This window comes from Bubalus kerabau, chromosome 16 (genome assembly GCF_029407905.1).
Source record: "Bubalus kerabau isolate K-KA32 ecotype Philippines breed swamp buffalo chromosome 16, PCC_UOA_SB_1v2, whole genome shotgun sequence".
Classification (NCBI taxonomy): domain Eukaryota; kingdom Metazoa; phylum Chordata; class Mammalia; order Artiodactyla; family Bovidae; genus Bubalus; species Bubalus kerabau.
The window spans coordinates 69818238-69833197 of record NC_073639.1 but is presented as its reverse complement, the minus strand read 5'-3'; the positions used below and the strand labels follow the sequence as shown (position 1 = coordinate 69833197).

At 49.3% G+C, this 14960-nt stretch overlaps 1 protein-coding gene across 6 annotated transcripts in view; it reads right to left on the bottom strand.

Moving 5' to 3' along the window:
* MYO18B (myosin XVIIIB) overlaps positions 1-14960 on the bottom strand; it is a 228925-nt gene that overhangs the window by 50711 nt on the left and 163254 nt on the right. For all 6 annotated transcript variants that reach the window (XR_008703644.1, XM_055550888.1, XM_055550887.1 and 3 more), the window contains one exon: positions 13501-13686. Coding sequence is in view for 5 of the 6 variants with exons in the window: in XM_055550888.1 (XP_055406863.1) it covers positions 13501-13686 (186 nt within the window). In the remaining variant the exon portion in view is untranslated. The remainder of the gene's footprint in view (positions 1-13500; positions 13687-14960) is intronic.

Here is a 14960-nt window from a genome sequence, read left to right as displayed (position 1 = left end):
TGACTAATTCTCTGGCTGCTTTTGTGCTATAGCAGAGTTGAGTAGTTGTGACAAATATAGTAAGGCCTGCAAAAGTCTAAACTATTTACTACCTTGGCCTTTACAGAAAACATTTGCTGATTAGGTGCGACCTCTAGAAATTTGGGCACACTCTCAGGAAGAAGTGAACATCACGTTATTTCCTGAGTTCTTTTCCTTTTGTTTGCTGAGAAGTCACATCGGTCGTCTTTTTTTCCCCACCCAAGCAAGTAGCTCACAAAGGCTGGAGTCGGAAGGATTCCCCAAGTGTTTGTTTTTAAGCCTCCCTATAGCAGGATGCTGTGTGTCTAAACCACTGCCAAACTTTAATAACAGCATCGACCGTGTCACCTCCCACCAAAAGCGAACAGGAAACCCGGCTCGGCTGCCCAGCTGGGTGGATGTCAGCTGTGGAAAATTGTCTGAACAAGGACAGATGGAGCTTGTTTCTGCCTTCTTCCATTTGAAAACTTTTTGGGAGGGAAGAGGAGAATGCTGTTAGGGAAATGAATGTGTTGCTTCTAATGATCTGAGTGGGAGTGTGCCAGGGGTGACATGCAGCAGGATGGGCTCCGTGTCATTTACTTGCAATGCAGGCAAGGCAACACTGGGCAAAGAACAGAATCCCAATGAGACTGGTGCCCAGGACACTGAGCACAGTTAAGGAGGCGTCTACGGACCCCAGGTCACAAGGGGGATGTAGCATGTTGGGAGAGAATTCCCAGAATTGTCCAACTTGGAAGGATTTAACCACTGCCTATGCTTATACCTCTGCTCGGAAGCTCAGAGCCTGTCTGTTCTCCAAGGGGCTCTTCTGTGCTAGGTCTCCCCCTCACAGTGATGCTGGTGGTGGGGGTGAGAATGAGGATGGTGGTGGTGGTGGGGATGGTGGTCGTGGTGATCTGATGCTGGTGGTGGGGGTGAGAATGAGGATGGTGGTGGTGGTGGGGATGGTGGTCGTGGTGACAATGACTTGGTGGTAGTGGTGATCTGATGATGATGGTGGGGGGTGGTGAATAGGATGGCCATTGGGATGCTGATGGTGGTCATGGTGATGACGGAGGTGGCAGTGATGATGACCGCTTGGTCTGAATGTCTGCCTGCACGTCATTCCTCCGTTGAAATCCTAACCCTCGAGGCGATGGTATTCGTAGGTGGGGCCTTTGGAGGTGGATTAGGTCATGAGGATGGAGCCCACATGAATGGGATTAGATGGCAGACAGAGTCCTCAACCTTTCCATCACTTGAGGACACAGCAAGAAGCACCAGCTATGAACCAGGAAGAGAACCCTCACAAGAGTGTGACCATGCTGGTGACCTGACCTTGGACTTCCCAACCTCTGGAACTATGAGTGCTAAATTTCTGTTGTTTAGAAGCCACCCGGTCTGCAGTATTTTGTCATAACAGCCAAAACAGATTAAGACAATGATAATGATGACGATGTGACAGTGCGTTTGCTTTGTTCCTGGCACTGTGATACGCATTTAAATGCATTATCTCATTAAATCTTCCCTGAAAGGCTGTGAGGGGCTTGCACTAATTACCCCTATTTTATACGATGACAAAGACACAGAAGGTGAGCGTCTGGACCAGTCACATGACAGGAAGTGGCGGCACTGAGGTTTGCACCCAGTCTCCGAGTTCTCTGCCACTTCTGTCAGGCTTTGGTCAGCATGCATTCTTTATGCCTGCAAGTGAAAGTGAAAAGTGAAAGTGAACTTGCTCAGTCATGTCTGACTCTTTGAGACCACATGGACTGTAGCCTACCAGGCTTCTCCATCCATCGGATTTTCCAGGCAAGAGTACTGGAGTGGGTTGCCATTTCCTTCTCCAGGGGATCTTCCCGACCCAGAGATCAAACCCAGATCTCCTGCATTACAGACAGACACTTTACCCTCTGAGCCACCAGGGAAGATTTTTTTTATGCCTAGTATGTGCCAAGCCATGTTTAAGGGCTCAGTTCATTTGCTCAGTTGGGTCTGACTCTTTACGACCCCATGGATTGCAGCACGCCAGGCCTCCCTGTCCATCACCAACTCCCAGAGCTTGCTCAAACTCATACCCATTGAGTCAGTGATGCCACTAACCATCTCATCCTCTGTCGTCCCCTTCTCCTCCTGCCTTCAATCTTTCCCAGTGTCAGGGTCTTTTCCAATGAGTCAGTTCTTCACATCAGGTGGCCAAAGTATTGGAGTTTCAGCTTCAGCATCAGTCCTTCCAATGAATATTCAGGACTGATTTCCTTCAGGATGGACTGGTTGGATATCCTAGCAGGCCAAGGGACTCTCAAAAGTCTCCTCCAACATCACAGTTGAAAGGCATTGATCTTTCGGCACTCAGCTTTCTTTATGGTCCAACTCTCACATCCATACATGACTATTAGAAAAACCATAGCCTTGACTACAGAGCTTTGTTGGCAAAGTAATGTCTCTGGTTTTTAATATGTTGTCTAGGTTGGTCATACTGTTTCTTCCAAGAATCATCTTTTAATTTCATGTACAAGGGTAAAGGTAAGCAAAATTTCTTTTTTTCTGTAAAGGACCAGTTCATCAGAGTAAGTGATAAATTCCCTTTTGCTTAAGCCAATTTGAGGTTTGTTTCTCCAGCTTACAACCAAAAGAGCTCTAACTTAGACCAGTTCAGTCATCCAGTTTTATTCATCTACGCTTGCAATTCCAAATCAGCCAATTTTTCTTTACCACTGCTTGCTTTATCCTCAAGTTCTGAGATCTCCTTCTACTTTCTCGCTGTTTCAGTTCAGCCAAAGAAGAAAAAAGAAATCACTAGAAAGAGATGAATGATCTTTCAAACCAAATTATAGTTTGGAAATGAATTTAAAACATTAAGAGTCTGACTGGGGGCTCCCTGGGATCACTATCTCCTGAAGATGTTCAACTGGGACAGTGACTGTGCTTTTTCAGTTGTGAAGAATGACATTCCCAAGCCTCTCTGACATGCAATTAAGTGTGGCTTAACCTCATCTAAACAATTTCAGCTGGATTTATTTTAATAACTTAATATACACCTGTACCATTCAACCAATATCTCCCCCCCTCACCTTTTATAAAGTAATTAACTTTGGGGAGTTACATTATTCTAATTTCCAGCAAGTCTAAAGTGACAAGGGTTCAACTGCTGGCGTCTCTGGGGACGAGATCAGTATCTGCTCTTCAGTTTGCCGTCTCCAGGCTCCACACGTTGTGTGCAATTGGTATTAGCAACTTTAAATTCTGATTAATTACTGGAGAGCCTGTTTTTGATGCTGAAACAAAGCCATAAGTCAGGGAGTAATAGACCCAATTACTCCTAGGTAGGCTTCCCATAATAGATTTTATTATCTAGATATCTCATCTCAGAGGCAGATGCAAAGAAACTCATTTCATTAGATGATAACGTCTCTTGAATTGAAGTGCATTCACCACCTGGGATCAGGAGAGCTCAGGAAAATTCACGATTCAGAAATATATCTGGGGCTGGTGACACAAGGTTCTCAGTCCTTTTTAGGAACAAGTTTCTCTCGTATGGAAACCTCTGAGTGGAGACAAGCAGGAGGGGCCCTCAGTGCTGGCAGGCCAGGTGACACAAAGGCCCACGTATTCCCTGCCAGTTCTCTGAGAATATGGGAGGCTGTTCCTAGTGGGGAGAGACATGGCATGTGAACAGGGAGTTTAGGAAATGTGTCAGGTCGTTTTGGATCATGCTGAGATAACAGGGCGGTAATTAGGAGAGCTATCTCCCTGTCAAGAGAGCTATAAAAGGTGTTATTTACACCCTGCTCATGGCCCCAAAGGGAGAAGGCAATGGCACCCCAGTCCGGTACTCTTGCCTGGAAAATCTCGTGGACGGAGGAGCCTGGTGGGCCGCAGTCCATGGGGTTGTGAAGAGTCGGATACGACTGAGCAACTTCACTTTCACTTTTCCCTTTCATGCACTGGAGAAGGAAATGGCAACCCACTCCAGTGTTCTTGCCTGGACAGTCTCAGAGACGGGGGTGCCTGGTGGGCTGCCGTCTATGGGGTCGCACAGAGTCGGACACGACTGAAGTGACTTAGTAGCAGCAGCAGCAGCATGGCCCCAAATGCCCTCCACGTGGAATGCCTTTTTAAATACTCCAGTTCCCAGCCAAAATAATTCATCTTTATAATCTGAAATTCAGAATCATTGGTGGGAGACAAACACTGAGAGCTTTCTAAAATCAAACCCTTAACTCTGGGTTTGGTGGATGTCCCTGGGTGTAGCTGGTTGGAGGGGAGCTGTGATATGACCTAGAGTTTGGAAACGTGGGTGTTTGGGTGGCTTCAAACCAAAACAAAGCAAAAACGAACATGAAAACTACATAGAATCTGGCTTTGGGCTTCCTGAAGCCCTTAGCACCTGCGGCCAGAATCTCAGAAGACAGGAAGAAGGGAACTAGAGGGGAAGACAGAGCAGCCAGCATGCCGGAGGGGCAGTTATGTGGCAGGCAGAGCGAGAAGCGTGGCGTGGATTACTCGCTTCAGTCTTTCTGAGTCGATTTGATCACACCCCTTTCATACATGAGGTGAAAGAACGTTCTCAAGAGGACAGAGCTCTCAGACTGGTGTAATCTGGCTTTAAAAAAAAAAAAAATGGCAGTCAGCAAGCGGTGAGATGTGATTTAAGAGCCTTCTGACTCCCCACTTCTGCTCCTTGTATTCTCAGGGCAGGGTGACTCCACCCCAAGGAGACGCCAAGCCTGCGATGTGCTGGAACTAGTTCCTTACTGGCTGGCATGAGATGATGCCTGAATTTTCAGGAATTCTGTGAGCCAGCTGTTATACAGCTACGTATTATTAAAAGTTGAATAATATCAACTTACAAGTAATTAAATAAATCACATTGAAAGCAAAGGTGAGACTCTTCCTGGTGGTGTAGTGGTTAAGAACCCACCTGCCAATGCAGGGCGTCTGGAGAGCTTCTGCGGCTGGTCATGTCTATCACACCTGTCTGGTGAAGACACCACATAACAGGGCTGCTCTGCGAGGCTTCCCAACACCGCGCTCCGTGACGGCACACTGTTGGCTGGGCCCAGCCCCGGGTGGGGGGTTTATATCAGAGAGGCTGGAAAACACTACAAGCTGGGACTCCACCTACCCCGGAGGGCCCGTGTTAACGTCAGCCGGCACACCACAGCCCCAGCTCTCCCCTGGTGATCTGAGTCTCCCCAGGTCTAAGTTCGCTGGAACCTCCCCACTGCATCCACGCGAAGCTCCCTTCTCAGAGGGAAATTCACCAATACGGAAGAGAGCCATCCCTTCTCTGTTAGGTCTCACATTCTTTTCATTCTTTTCCCCCAAAGGTGGAAAATATACCCCAAAGTAACACCAGATACATAATTCATGAACCATATATAATTGATGTCGGGTTTAACAGAAGTAGAGCTGTAAGTGGTTGTCTATTAACTATTTATGACTCTCCCTGGGCTGCTGACGAGCTAGGCTCAGTGCGGAGATCACACCCATGCTCCCATGTTTTATTTAAACATTATTAAAAGCACACAGTCTGCAGCGAGGCCTCCCATTCCACTCTGAATTAGGCCCCGCTGTGAAGTCGCCTCTGGATCTCAGGAAGGTTAGGACTGGGTCTGCTGGCACTGCTTCTACCTTTTCCCTTTGAGTTTGGGGTTAGGCTGCCTCCTCCTCCCACCCCTGGGATCCCACTGCAGTTCTTCTGTGACCTGGGGTACAGGTCACTCCCCACAGCCTGCCCTGAGTCTCAGTTTGATCATGTGTCAAATGAGGGGGGCTTCCCCAGTGGCTCAGCTGGTAAAGAATCTGCCTGCGATGCAGCAGACCTGGGTTTGATCCCTGGGTTGGGAAGATTCCCCTGGAGAAGGGCATGACAACCCAATCCAGTATTCTTGCCTGGAGAGTCCCATGGACAGAGGAGCCTGGAGGGCTAGTCCACGGGGTTGCAGAGAGTCAGACACGACTGAGTGACTAACCCACAGACCCATACACATCAAGTGGGCGGTACTGTGGGCGGTACTGTAGGCGTTACTTAGGGCTTCTGGGAGGATGGGATTAGAGCGGTGATTATTAACAGAGTGACTCTGTTCCCCAGGGGACAGCTGGCAAGGTCTGGAGGTATTTTTGTGATGACCTGAGGTGGGGCTACTTGCATGTGCTGGGCAGAGGCCAGGGATACTGCTAAATATCCAACAAGGCACAGGACAGCCAGCATATCAGTTATTAGACCCAAAATGTCAGTAATGTCAAGACTGAGAAACCCTAGATTACAGAATCAAAAGCAATATTCATTTTTATAACTCATTTGCAAAAAATGTACTTGAATGATTAAATAACATGTGTCTAAATCTTCCAAAGAAGAGAATGGGTTTGAGCCAGTGCAGACCTGTGTCCAGATTCTATCTCAGCCAGTTGACTGGGGTGTGGACCTTGGAGCGGTTGCTCCAGTTCTCTGATCTTGGTTTCTTTATTGGTAAAAGAGGGACAATGACATCCAAGGGTGAGGCTTAAAGGACAGGTCTCAAGTAAAGCCCTTACCCCAATGCCCAGCACACAGTAAGCTGTAAAGTCCTAGCTCTCATCAACACGGCCCCCAGCCATCATGGGTGCGGGGCAGGATGCGCACACGGAGCTGGTGGACTTAGGATGTTGTCTGGGTGGACGAAGACAGAGTCATCATACGAATGAAAAGAAAAGAGAAAGAAAACACAGTAGCATCTATTAAGTGCCTACTGTGTGCTATCATTGGGCACTTCTACACACACCATCTCAGTTCATCCTCACAGCCACCCAATGAGATCAGCTGTATCTTGCTCCCATTTTACAGAAGGGGAAACTGAGGTTCTGCAGTGTTCACTTAGCCACCGCAGTCTCATACTTTGAGTCCAGTGATCTTTCCACCACCCTGTAGTGAGCTGAGGTGTCCTCTCCAAAAATCATATCCACTTGGAACCTGAGACTATAACCTTTTTGGAAATAGGGTCTTTGCAGATGTGGTTAAGACAAGGTCATACTAGATTAGGGGAGCTTTAAATCGGAGGCCCAGTGTCCTTAGGAGAAGAGAGGACACAGAGATGGGGAAGAGACGAAGACCATGTGAAGATGGGGAGTGAGATGGAACGCCTGGAGCCCCAGAAGCTGGAAGAAGGAAAGAATCTTCCCCAGAGCCTGCAGAGGGAGTGGGCGTGCTGACACCTTGCTCTCAGACTTCCGGCCCCTGGGACCATGCAAGGACACATCTCTGTCTTAAAACAACCAGTTTTTTTTAATCCGTTATGGCAGCTCTGAGAAACTAATGCAGATCCTCCTCCCCAAGATGAGCCAGAACAATTGTGTGAGGAAATGAGAGAGAAAGAGAGACTCCATGTCCACAGCCAGACCAGTGAGAACTGGTCAGGAGGATCCCCTGGAGGAGGGCATGGCAAGCCACTCCAGTATTCTTACCTGAAGAATCCCCATGAACAGAGGTGCCTGGCGGGCTATAGTCCATGGGGTTACAACATGTTGGACATGACTGAGCAACTATACACAGCACCCCAAAGCTTCCAGCCTACTCTGATTCATCATTTAAGATGTTCAGATGGTACATCTTCTAGGCAAACTTCTCCAGGTCTCCTGGTTCTACCAAACCACTTCCTCTTTTTCGCTTGCATATCCCAGCCTGTATCAGAAATATTCAGAGACACATGAATCTCCTCTGGATCCTGAGAACTCCAGAAGCATAGGCCCTGGTCCATCCATGTCTGCACCTCCCAGAACATCAGGGAGATGGCATAGCCATGTAGCAGGACACAAACCAAAGTGTGTTGATCTGAAAGTTCCAACTTTAAAGATAATTTTTGAGCTGTTCTCTTAAAAGGTAAAACTTCAAAATGCTGTGGAAACCACTCAGCAAACAATTTCTGAGGATCTATCCTGTGCCTGACCCTGAACTGGAGACCAAGAGTTGAATAAACCCACCCCTTATCTTAGAGACTCCCAGTCTAGGAAGACAAGAACACAGGCAATCATAATAACCTATGTAAATGGGGTGAACACAAGGCCATGTGGGAACACAGAGGAGTTACATAACCATGAGGGCTTCCTGGCAGTGAGCCCTGATCGGAATCTGAAAGGTTGAGGAGGCAGGCAGAGGGACGCAGGAGAACAAAGGTGATGAGTCAAGAAATAACCTGACATAGGGGCAAGAGCGCTGGGCCTTCATGCTCGAGTAGATCATGCGAGGTGATAAGAGGCCGACAACCAAAGGCAGAGAAACCTACAGAGGCTCGACCTCTAGGAAGAAGCTGGGGCTCTGTTCTGAAGGCAGTGGAGGAGAGCCATGGAAGATTTCTTAGCAGGAGAGTAACAGAGTAAAGATGTGCCCCTTCTAGAAGGATCTGCAGGGAGGAGCAAGCATACAGAAACAGTGGGGAGCCAAGATACAAGGCCTAGTCCAGGCCTAGTCCAGGGGGGTGCAGATTAAAATAAAGACAGAGGACAGGGGGTTGAAACATGAGTGGGTGGATTTGAAGACTACCTCAACAGGATAAAATCAGCAGGCGTGGCCATTAATCTGTGTGAGCCGGAGAGAGAAGGGCCATTGTGATTTCTAGCTTGGGTCACTGGGGGATGAGCTAAGAGTAAGCAGAGGTGCCAGCTCGTAAAAGAGCCCGAGGTTCAAGGGAAAGTTAAGACTACAGAGTCAGACCCAAGCAATGAAGGGTAAACCCGACAGGCGCAGCCTTCAAAGCCGATGCGTCTGGCTGGAAGCCAGCAGAGGCCTGGCCTTCAACTCACCCTCAGTTCTTTCGGTTGCCCTTGACCTCCCTTGGCTACACTGTCCTGGAGCTGAGGTGGTTTCACCCAAGCTCTGTTAACTATGGAAAAACAACAGGACATAAATCCACAGATGAGCTGTCTCGCCGCCCCAATGACAAAGGGACTTGAATGATTTAGAGCCAGAATATTCTTTTTTCCATAATGGCTCCTGGAGTCGCCAGGAATAGTACATTTACGAAAATTAATGGCAAAACCTCATTTTTCTTTTTTCTGGGAAGAGAACTTCCATTGGCGGGGTAATTGATCCTGATCTGGACGTGCCGGTGCACCAGCCTGGGGTGTAAATCATTCACACAAAACAACTCACGGCCCTTTAAACCAACACCGGCAGTGACAAATGGGACAGGCTGGGACAGGCGGGAAGGAACGCGAGGGCAGGGCCATCAACATCCTTCCCGCTTCTCGCCACGGCCCAGGATGCGGGTTCCTTTGTGGGGTCTCCTGCAGCAGAGAGACTATCTCTCAGCAGGGGTGGGCTGGGAGGGCAGCGTGCTGTCCCAGTGAGAGCTTTGAGCTGGACACGCAGGGAAGCTGACCCCAGCTCTGTCACCCGACTGTGCGGCCCTGGGGTTGCACTGCACGTCCACACCTGCTGGGGCGATAGAAGCATGAAAGAAGGTGACATCTGGGACTTCCCTGGCCATGCAGTGACTAAGACTCTGCGGCTGCAATGCAGGGGGGCCGGGGTTTGATCCCTGGTCAGGGAACTAGATCCCACCTGCTGCAACTAAGACTTTGCTTGCCTCAACTAAAGGTCCTGTGCATCGCAACAGAGATCTGGCAGGCACCAAATACATAAACTTTTTTGTTTTAAAAAGATGACATCTGCAAAGAGCCAAAGCCCAGAGTGACCCAATCAATGTGTGTTCAGGGAACAAATGAATGAATGCTTGGCTCAGGGAGTTCAGAAATTCACTATCCCTCTCAGGGAGATTTGAACTTTAAAAATAGAAGAGGGCAATGGTTACTCACAGAAAATGACTTGTGAGCAGGAGCATGATGCCAACTGGCCTTCTAAGACCCTCCAGATACCAGCACACGGATCCTTTAACAGAAAATGACTTGTGAGCAGGAGCATGATGCCAACTGGCCTTCTAAGACCCTCCAGATACCAGCACACGGATCCTTTAACAGAAAATGACTTGTGAGCAAGAGCATGATGCCAACTGGCCTTCTAAGAGCCTCCAGATACCAGCACACGGATCCTTTAACAGAAAATGACTTGTGAGCAGGAGCATGATGCCAACTGGCCTTCTAAGACCCTCCAGATACCAGCACACGGATCCTTTGTTTTCCCGTGAAGGTTTGGAGCCACCACCAGAGAAACATAGGAAATAGACAAGTAGCAGCCTTGGTGGTGTTTCTCCCTGTGGTATATGCTCTTGGGGGTGAGGGTCCATCTTGTTCCCTGCTGGTCCCCAACATCCAGCCCTGGGTTTGGCCTGGAGTAAAAACTAGGGATATATATCAACTCAAAGAATGAAAGAGCCGGAACCCTGCCTGCCTTGCAGGTGAAGTCTCTCAAGAACATGCAGCACAGAGCAGCCACCCTTGTCTTATGGGGAGGAAGGGAAGAAGGCAGACTGGTGGTACAGCCCGAAAGGTGAGATGCTATCTCCTGGACACCTGGCAGAGTGCCAGGACGCCATGCCAACGGGGGCAGGGGGCCTCGGCAACAGGGCTCCCCTGAGAACTCCCCTCACCCAACTGTCCCACCAGCAGTGCTCTGCCCACACTGTCAGCTTCTACAAAAAGCAAGGACCGTCTGATTCCGTGTCCCTCCCCTCCAATGCCATCTGCGTGCCATGCCCAGAGCTGGTGTTCAGTAAGTGGATAAATGAGGACATGAGGAAATATGACATCATCTCCTCCCCCAGTGGAAATATCTATCCTGGGGCTCAAAGGCAAGGTGCCTGTAAGAAGGCAGGTGGTTGGTGAGCTGGGGACATCCCCTATTAGGACAGGCCTGTGGCCTGACGCTGTCCCTGTGCGCCCTGCCCCCACAGAAGCATTGCAGCAACAGCCGGCTGTACAGCAACGCGCCCTCCCTCCGGAGGGGCTGGAAGGGGGGCTCCCTGAGAGTTAGCTCCTCCCAGAACCTGTCAACACGGCCTTATGTGGAAAAAGGGTGTTTACAGATATAACTAAGGTAAAGACCTGACATGAAATCAGATTGGATTTAGAGTGCGCCCGAAATCCAGTTACAGGTGGCCTTAGAAGAAAAGGTCGAAGGGCATCTGAGACACACATGCACAGGAGGACCACGTGAAGACAGAGGCAGAGGCTGGAGTGACCCAGCCATACACCAAGAATCACCTAGAACCACCAGAATTTGGAAGGGCAAACAAGAATTCTACCCTGGAACCATCAGAGGGAGCATGGACCTGCCAATATTTTGATTTCGGACTTTGGCCTTCAGAACTGTGAGAGAATAAATTGCTCTCGTTTTAAAGCACCCAGTTAGGACTTCCTTGGTGGTCCAGTGGCTAAGAGTCTGCATTCCCTATGCAGGGGGGCCCAGGTTCAATCTCTAGTCAGGGAACTAGACCCTGCATGCCACAACAAAGATCAAAGATTCTGGGAGCTGCAACTAAGATCCAGGGCAGTCAAATAAATATGGATGGGGCGGGAGTGGAGGGGGGTTCAGGATGGGGAACACATGTACACCCATGGTGGATTCATGTCAATGTATGGCAAAACCAATACAATATTGTAAAGTAATTAGCCTCCAACTAAAATAAATAAATTTATATTAAATAAATAAATAAACAGACAAACCCCCCAGTTTGGAGTAAATTTCCAAGGCAGCCCTAGAAAACTAATACACCACCCAACCCCAAAGACAACAAAATAAAAAGGACAGTTCAGCCTTGGTAAGCTTATCCAGAATCTTGAAATAAGAAAACAGAGAAAATGCAGGTCTAACCAGCAAACATGCAAGCTTTGTGCTTTAGAGTTTTGATCTGTATATGGGGGTTGCACTATAACCTTTGCCGTCTTTTAGGGCCTTTATAGATCTTAAGTATATGATGTCCCTGGAAATGGGAGTCATGTTCCTGGGAATGGGAGTGCGGAGAGGGAAGTTAAGAAGAGCAGAAAGGAGAGGAGAGGACAGAGAGGGAAAGAGAAAAAGAGCAGAGGCGAGAGGAGGAAAACCACCACCTGATGTGACCGGAAAGCCTGGGTGTGTGGCCAGTTAACAAAGACATCAGAGGAGAAAGGCCGGGATGCTGTCTGAGTCCAGCCAGAGCTGGCAGGAGGGGAGCTGGGCTGCATGAGAAGCAGGGCTGGCCAATGAGGAAGGTAGCCTGTCAGTGGGAAGAAAGAGCCTCACCCCTCCTGGGGCCGCTGGGGCGAGGTGGCGTGGAGGAGCTGCCAGTCACAGGGCTCGGATTCTGTCTGGGAACCTGGGTCTCTGTGTGGAGCCTCGCCTCCCCACACGACAGGCGGGCTGCTGGCCTGTCAAGGGCAGAGCTGATGTGAGTGACACCAGCCGCGGGAGGCAGTGGCCCAAGAAATATACTTGCTGCAGGAGGACAAGGTGGTGAGACCTGTCACAGACCCAGAGTGGACCAGGCAGGAAGGAGATAATGATTGTGATTTAGAGCCCTCTGGGCCGAACCACAGCACGATACGGGTTGTGAGGAGGTGCGTGGTGGTGTGCCAAGGGGGTGCCGGGTGCCTCCCAGGCCATGCAAGTGGAAACCTGGAGGCTGGGAGACAGCTAGGCTCCTGAGGGAGAGGAGGAGCAGGCTGTCTCAGGTGCTCTGTGATCCGTGCAGGAAACTGTCCTCATGAAAATATAATCGACTATAGAGAAACCTTCCCATTGGGAAGGAAATGCAATTTAAAATGTAGCCTGAGCCACAGAAGGGGACAGGCATGGCTCAGTGAATAAAGGCAGAGACTGCAGAGTTGGGCAGAACTGAGTTTAATGTCTTACTTGTGTGTGGCCTTGAGCAAGTGAATGTACCACTCTGGGCCTCAGTTTGACACGTGTGTGTCCCTGGGCCTCGGTTTTCCCATCTGAAAATGGCAATAAGATCAGTACCTGCCTCATAGGATTGTCACGGAGATTTAAATGAGAAAGGATTAACTCAGAACCCGGCACCTGGCCAGTGCTTAGTAAGTGGTGGGCTTAGCACAATTGCTTTTGTCTTTTATCTTTGTGGTGGTTGTTAACAGCCCAGGAAGAGCTCTCATGCTTAACAGGTATGACCTGGACAAGTCTGCTCTGTTAAGCCTCAGTTTCCTCATTTGTAAAGGGGGATAATAATTCTGACTTGGCATGGTTATAACGACTACATGACGATTACACGGTATTATGGGTCTTAGGAGTATGCAAGAGAGCAATTTAATAAATGCTGAGTCTCTCCTGTTTGCACAAGGCTGCCCTGCCTCTGGAGGAGAAAGTGTGAGGCAGGAAGACAAAAGTTCGGAGCCTGAGACGCAAAGGTAGCTGGACGCCATCCTGCAGGAGTGAACGGCATTGGCTCACTCTGGACACGCCCCCGGAGTTTGGGGCCAATGGCAGGGTCGGCTCGCAGCCCATCCCCTTCCAGTGTCTTCCCTGCTTCGGGTTTACACCACGTCCCCAGAGGCCTGCGCCTGAGGCCCTTACTCAGAAATAAGGAGGGCTCCCCTCCTGAACCTCGGTCCCAGGACCGCACTCACCAGCTCCATGCACCGCCGGCTGGCCTCGGCCTCCCGCTGCACCAGCTCTTCCATGTCTGCCTTAAGCTCCTCCAGGCGCCGCTGGTAGTACTGGCTGTTCTCCCGCTGCTGGGACTCGGCCGCGGCCGCCTGCGAGAGCTCCTCGCCCATCTTGATCAGGCTGTCCCGAAGCCGGATCACCAGCACCTGCAGCCCGGGCAAAGAGCACACGCCCAGCCTGGAGTTAGAGGTCTGGGGCCCGACACCGGGGGGCTCTAGGAACAGAAACCCTCTGCTGAGTCTCTGTGCGTTTTAATGAAGTAACTAGGGTAATAACCACGATTTCTGGTACAAAAATGAAGGAAACATAGAAAACGAGAGCTGTTACTCTGGAAGGCAGCGTACATAGTGACTGACGCTGAATTTACGTTCTGGGTTCAAATCCTACCTCCACCTATCTTCCTAGCTGTGACCCTGGGCAGGTAATTAACCTTCTGAGAGGCAGGGGTGCCTGTACCTATGTCTCAGGGATGCTGTAAGAGTTGAACACATTAAGTTACACAGAAGGCTTGGCTCAGTACCCAGCACATCCTATGTGCTGGGTAAGGGCTGGGAATTAATATTTATAGCAGCCTTCATTCAGCTGACGGTTTGGAAGGTGGAGTGGTGCCATGGAGAAGACATCAGGCAGGGAGGAGAGGGAGAGGTGGGTCCAAACCCCTTCCCCAAGGTGGGTTACTGTTTCCCGATTTGTAAAACAAGGAGGTTTGAGCAAGTCATCTCCCATGAGCCTCAGCTCTCATACTTTATGGCATTCTTCTTTTTTTGTGTGTGTGGAAAAGCCAGAAGGACACGATGAAACTATGAAGAGACAGAAAAGAGCTGTGGGCATCACTGAAGACGACCTTAACTCAACAGGGGGGGCTGCAAAATTCATGGCCAACAAGTCTGGAACCAATCGATTCTGGTGGGCAAATACTCGAGTGTTGACATAAAATGGAGCCTGGGTGAAGATTTTAGGTCCCTGCTAAGGATTCTGAGCCCCTTTCCAGATCAGAGACTGAATGATGGTCTGAAATAAAAGCTTCACAACTCGTTTGCTTTTTTCCCATTCAACTGGAGTTAGCAACAGTTTCAAAGGGCAACAGGAGGGTCATAAGAGGAGTGCCCAAACTGTGTCCCCAAGGTATCCTATCTCCAGGACCTGGGGCTCTGCTAAATTCCAACAGTGATATCAGAGGAAAGGTGAATCTGGAGACAGAACCTGCCGTTTCAAGTTATTCTACCATGGTTTTCTTCTCTGCTGCTGCTAGAATCAAGCAAAAAATTATATGTGATGCAGCTCAATATTACGTATTTAGTCATTTAAAATATCATAGATCAGAGTTCCATGGAGATCTGCAGAGACAATTATGCCCTGAGGGATCCCGTGAGCAATTCCAAGAACCATGGAGGGTCAAGGCAGTTTTTCTCTGGTCTTC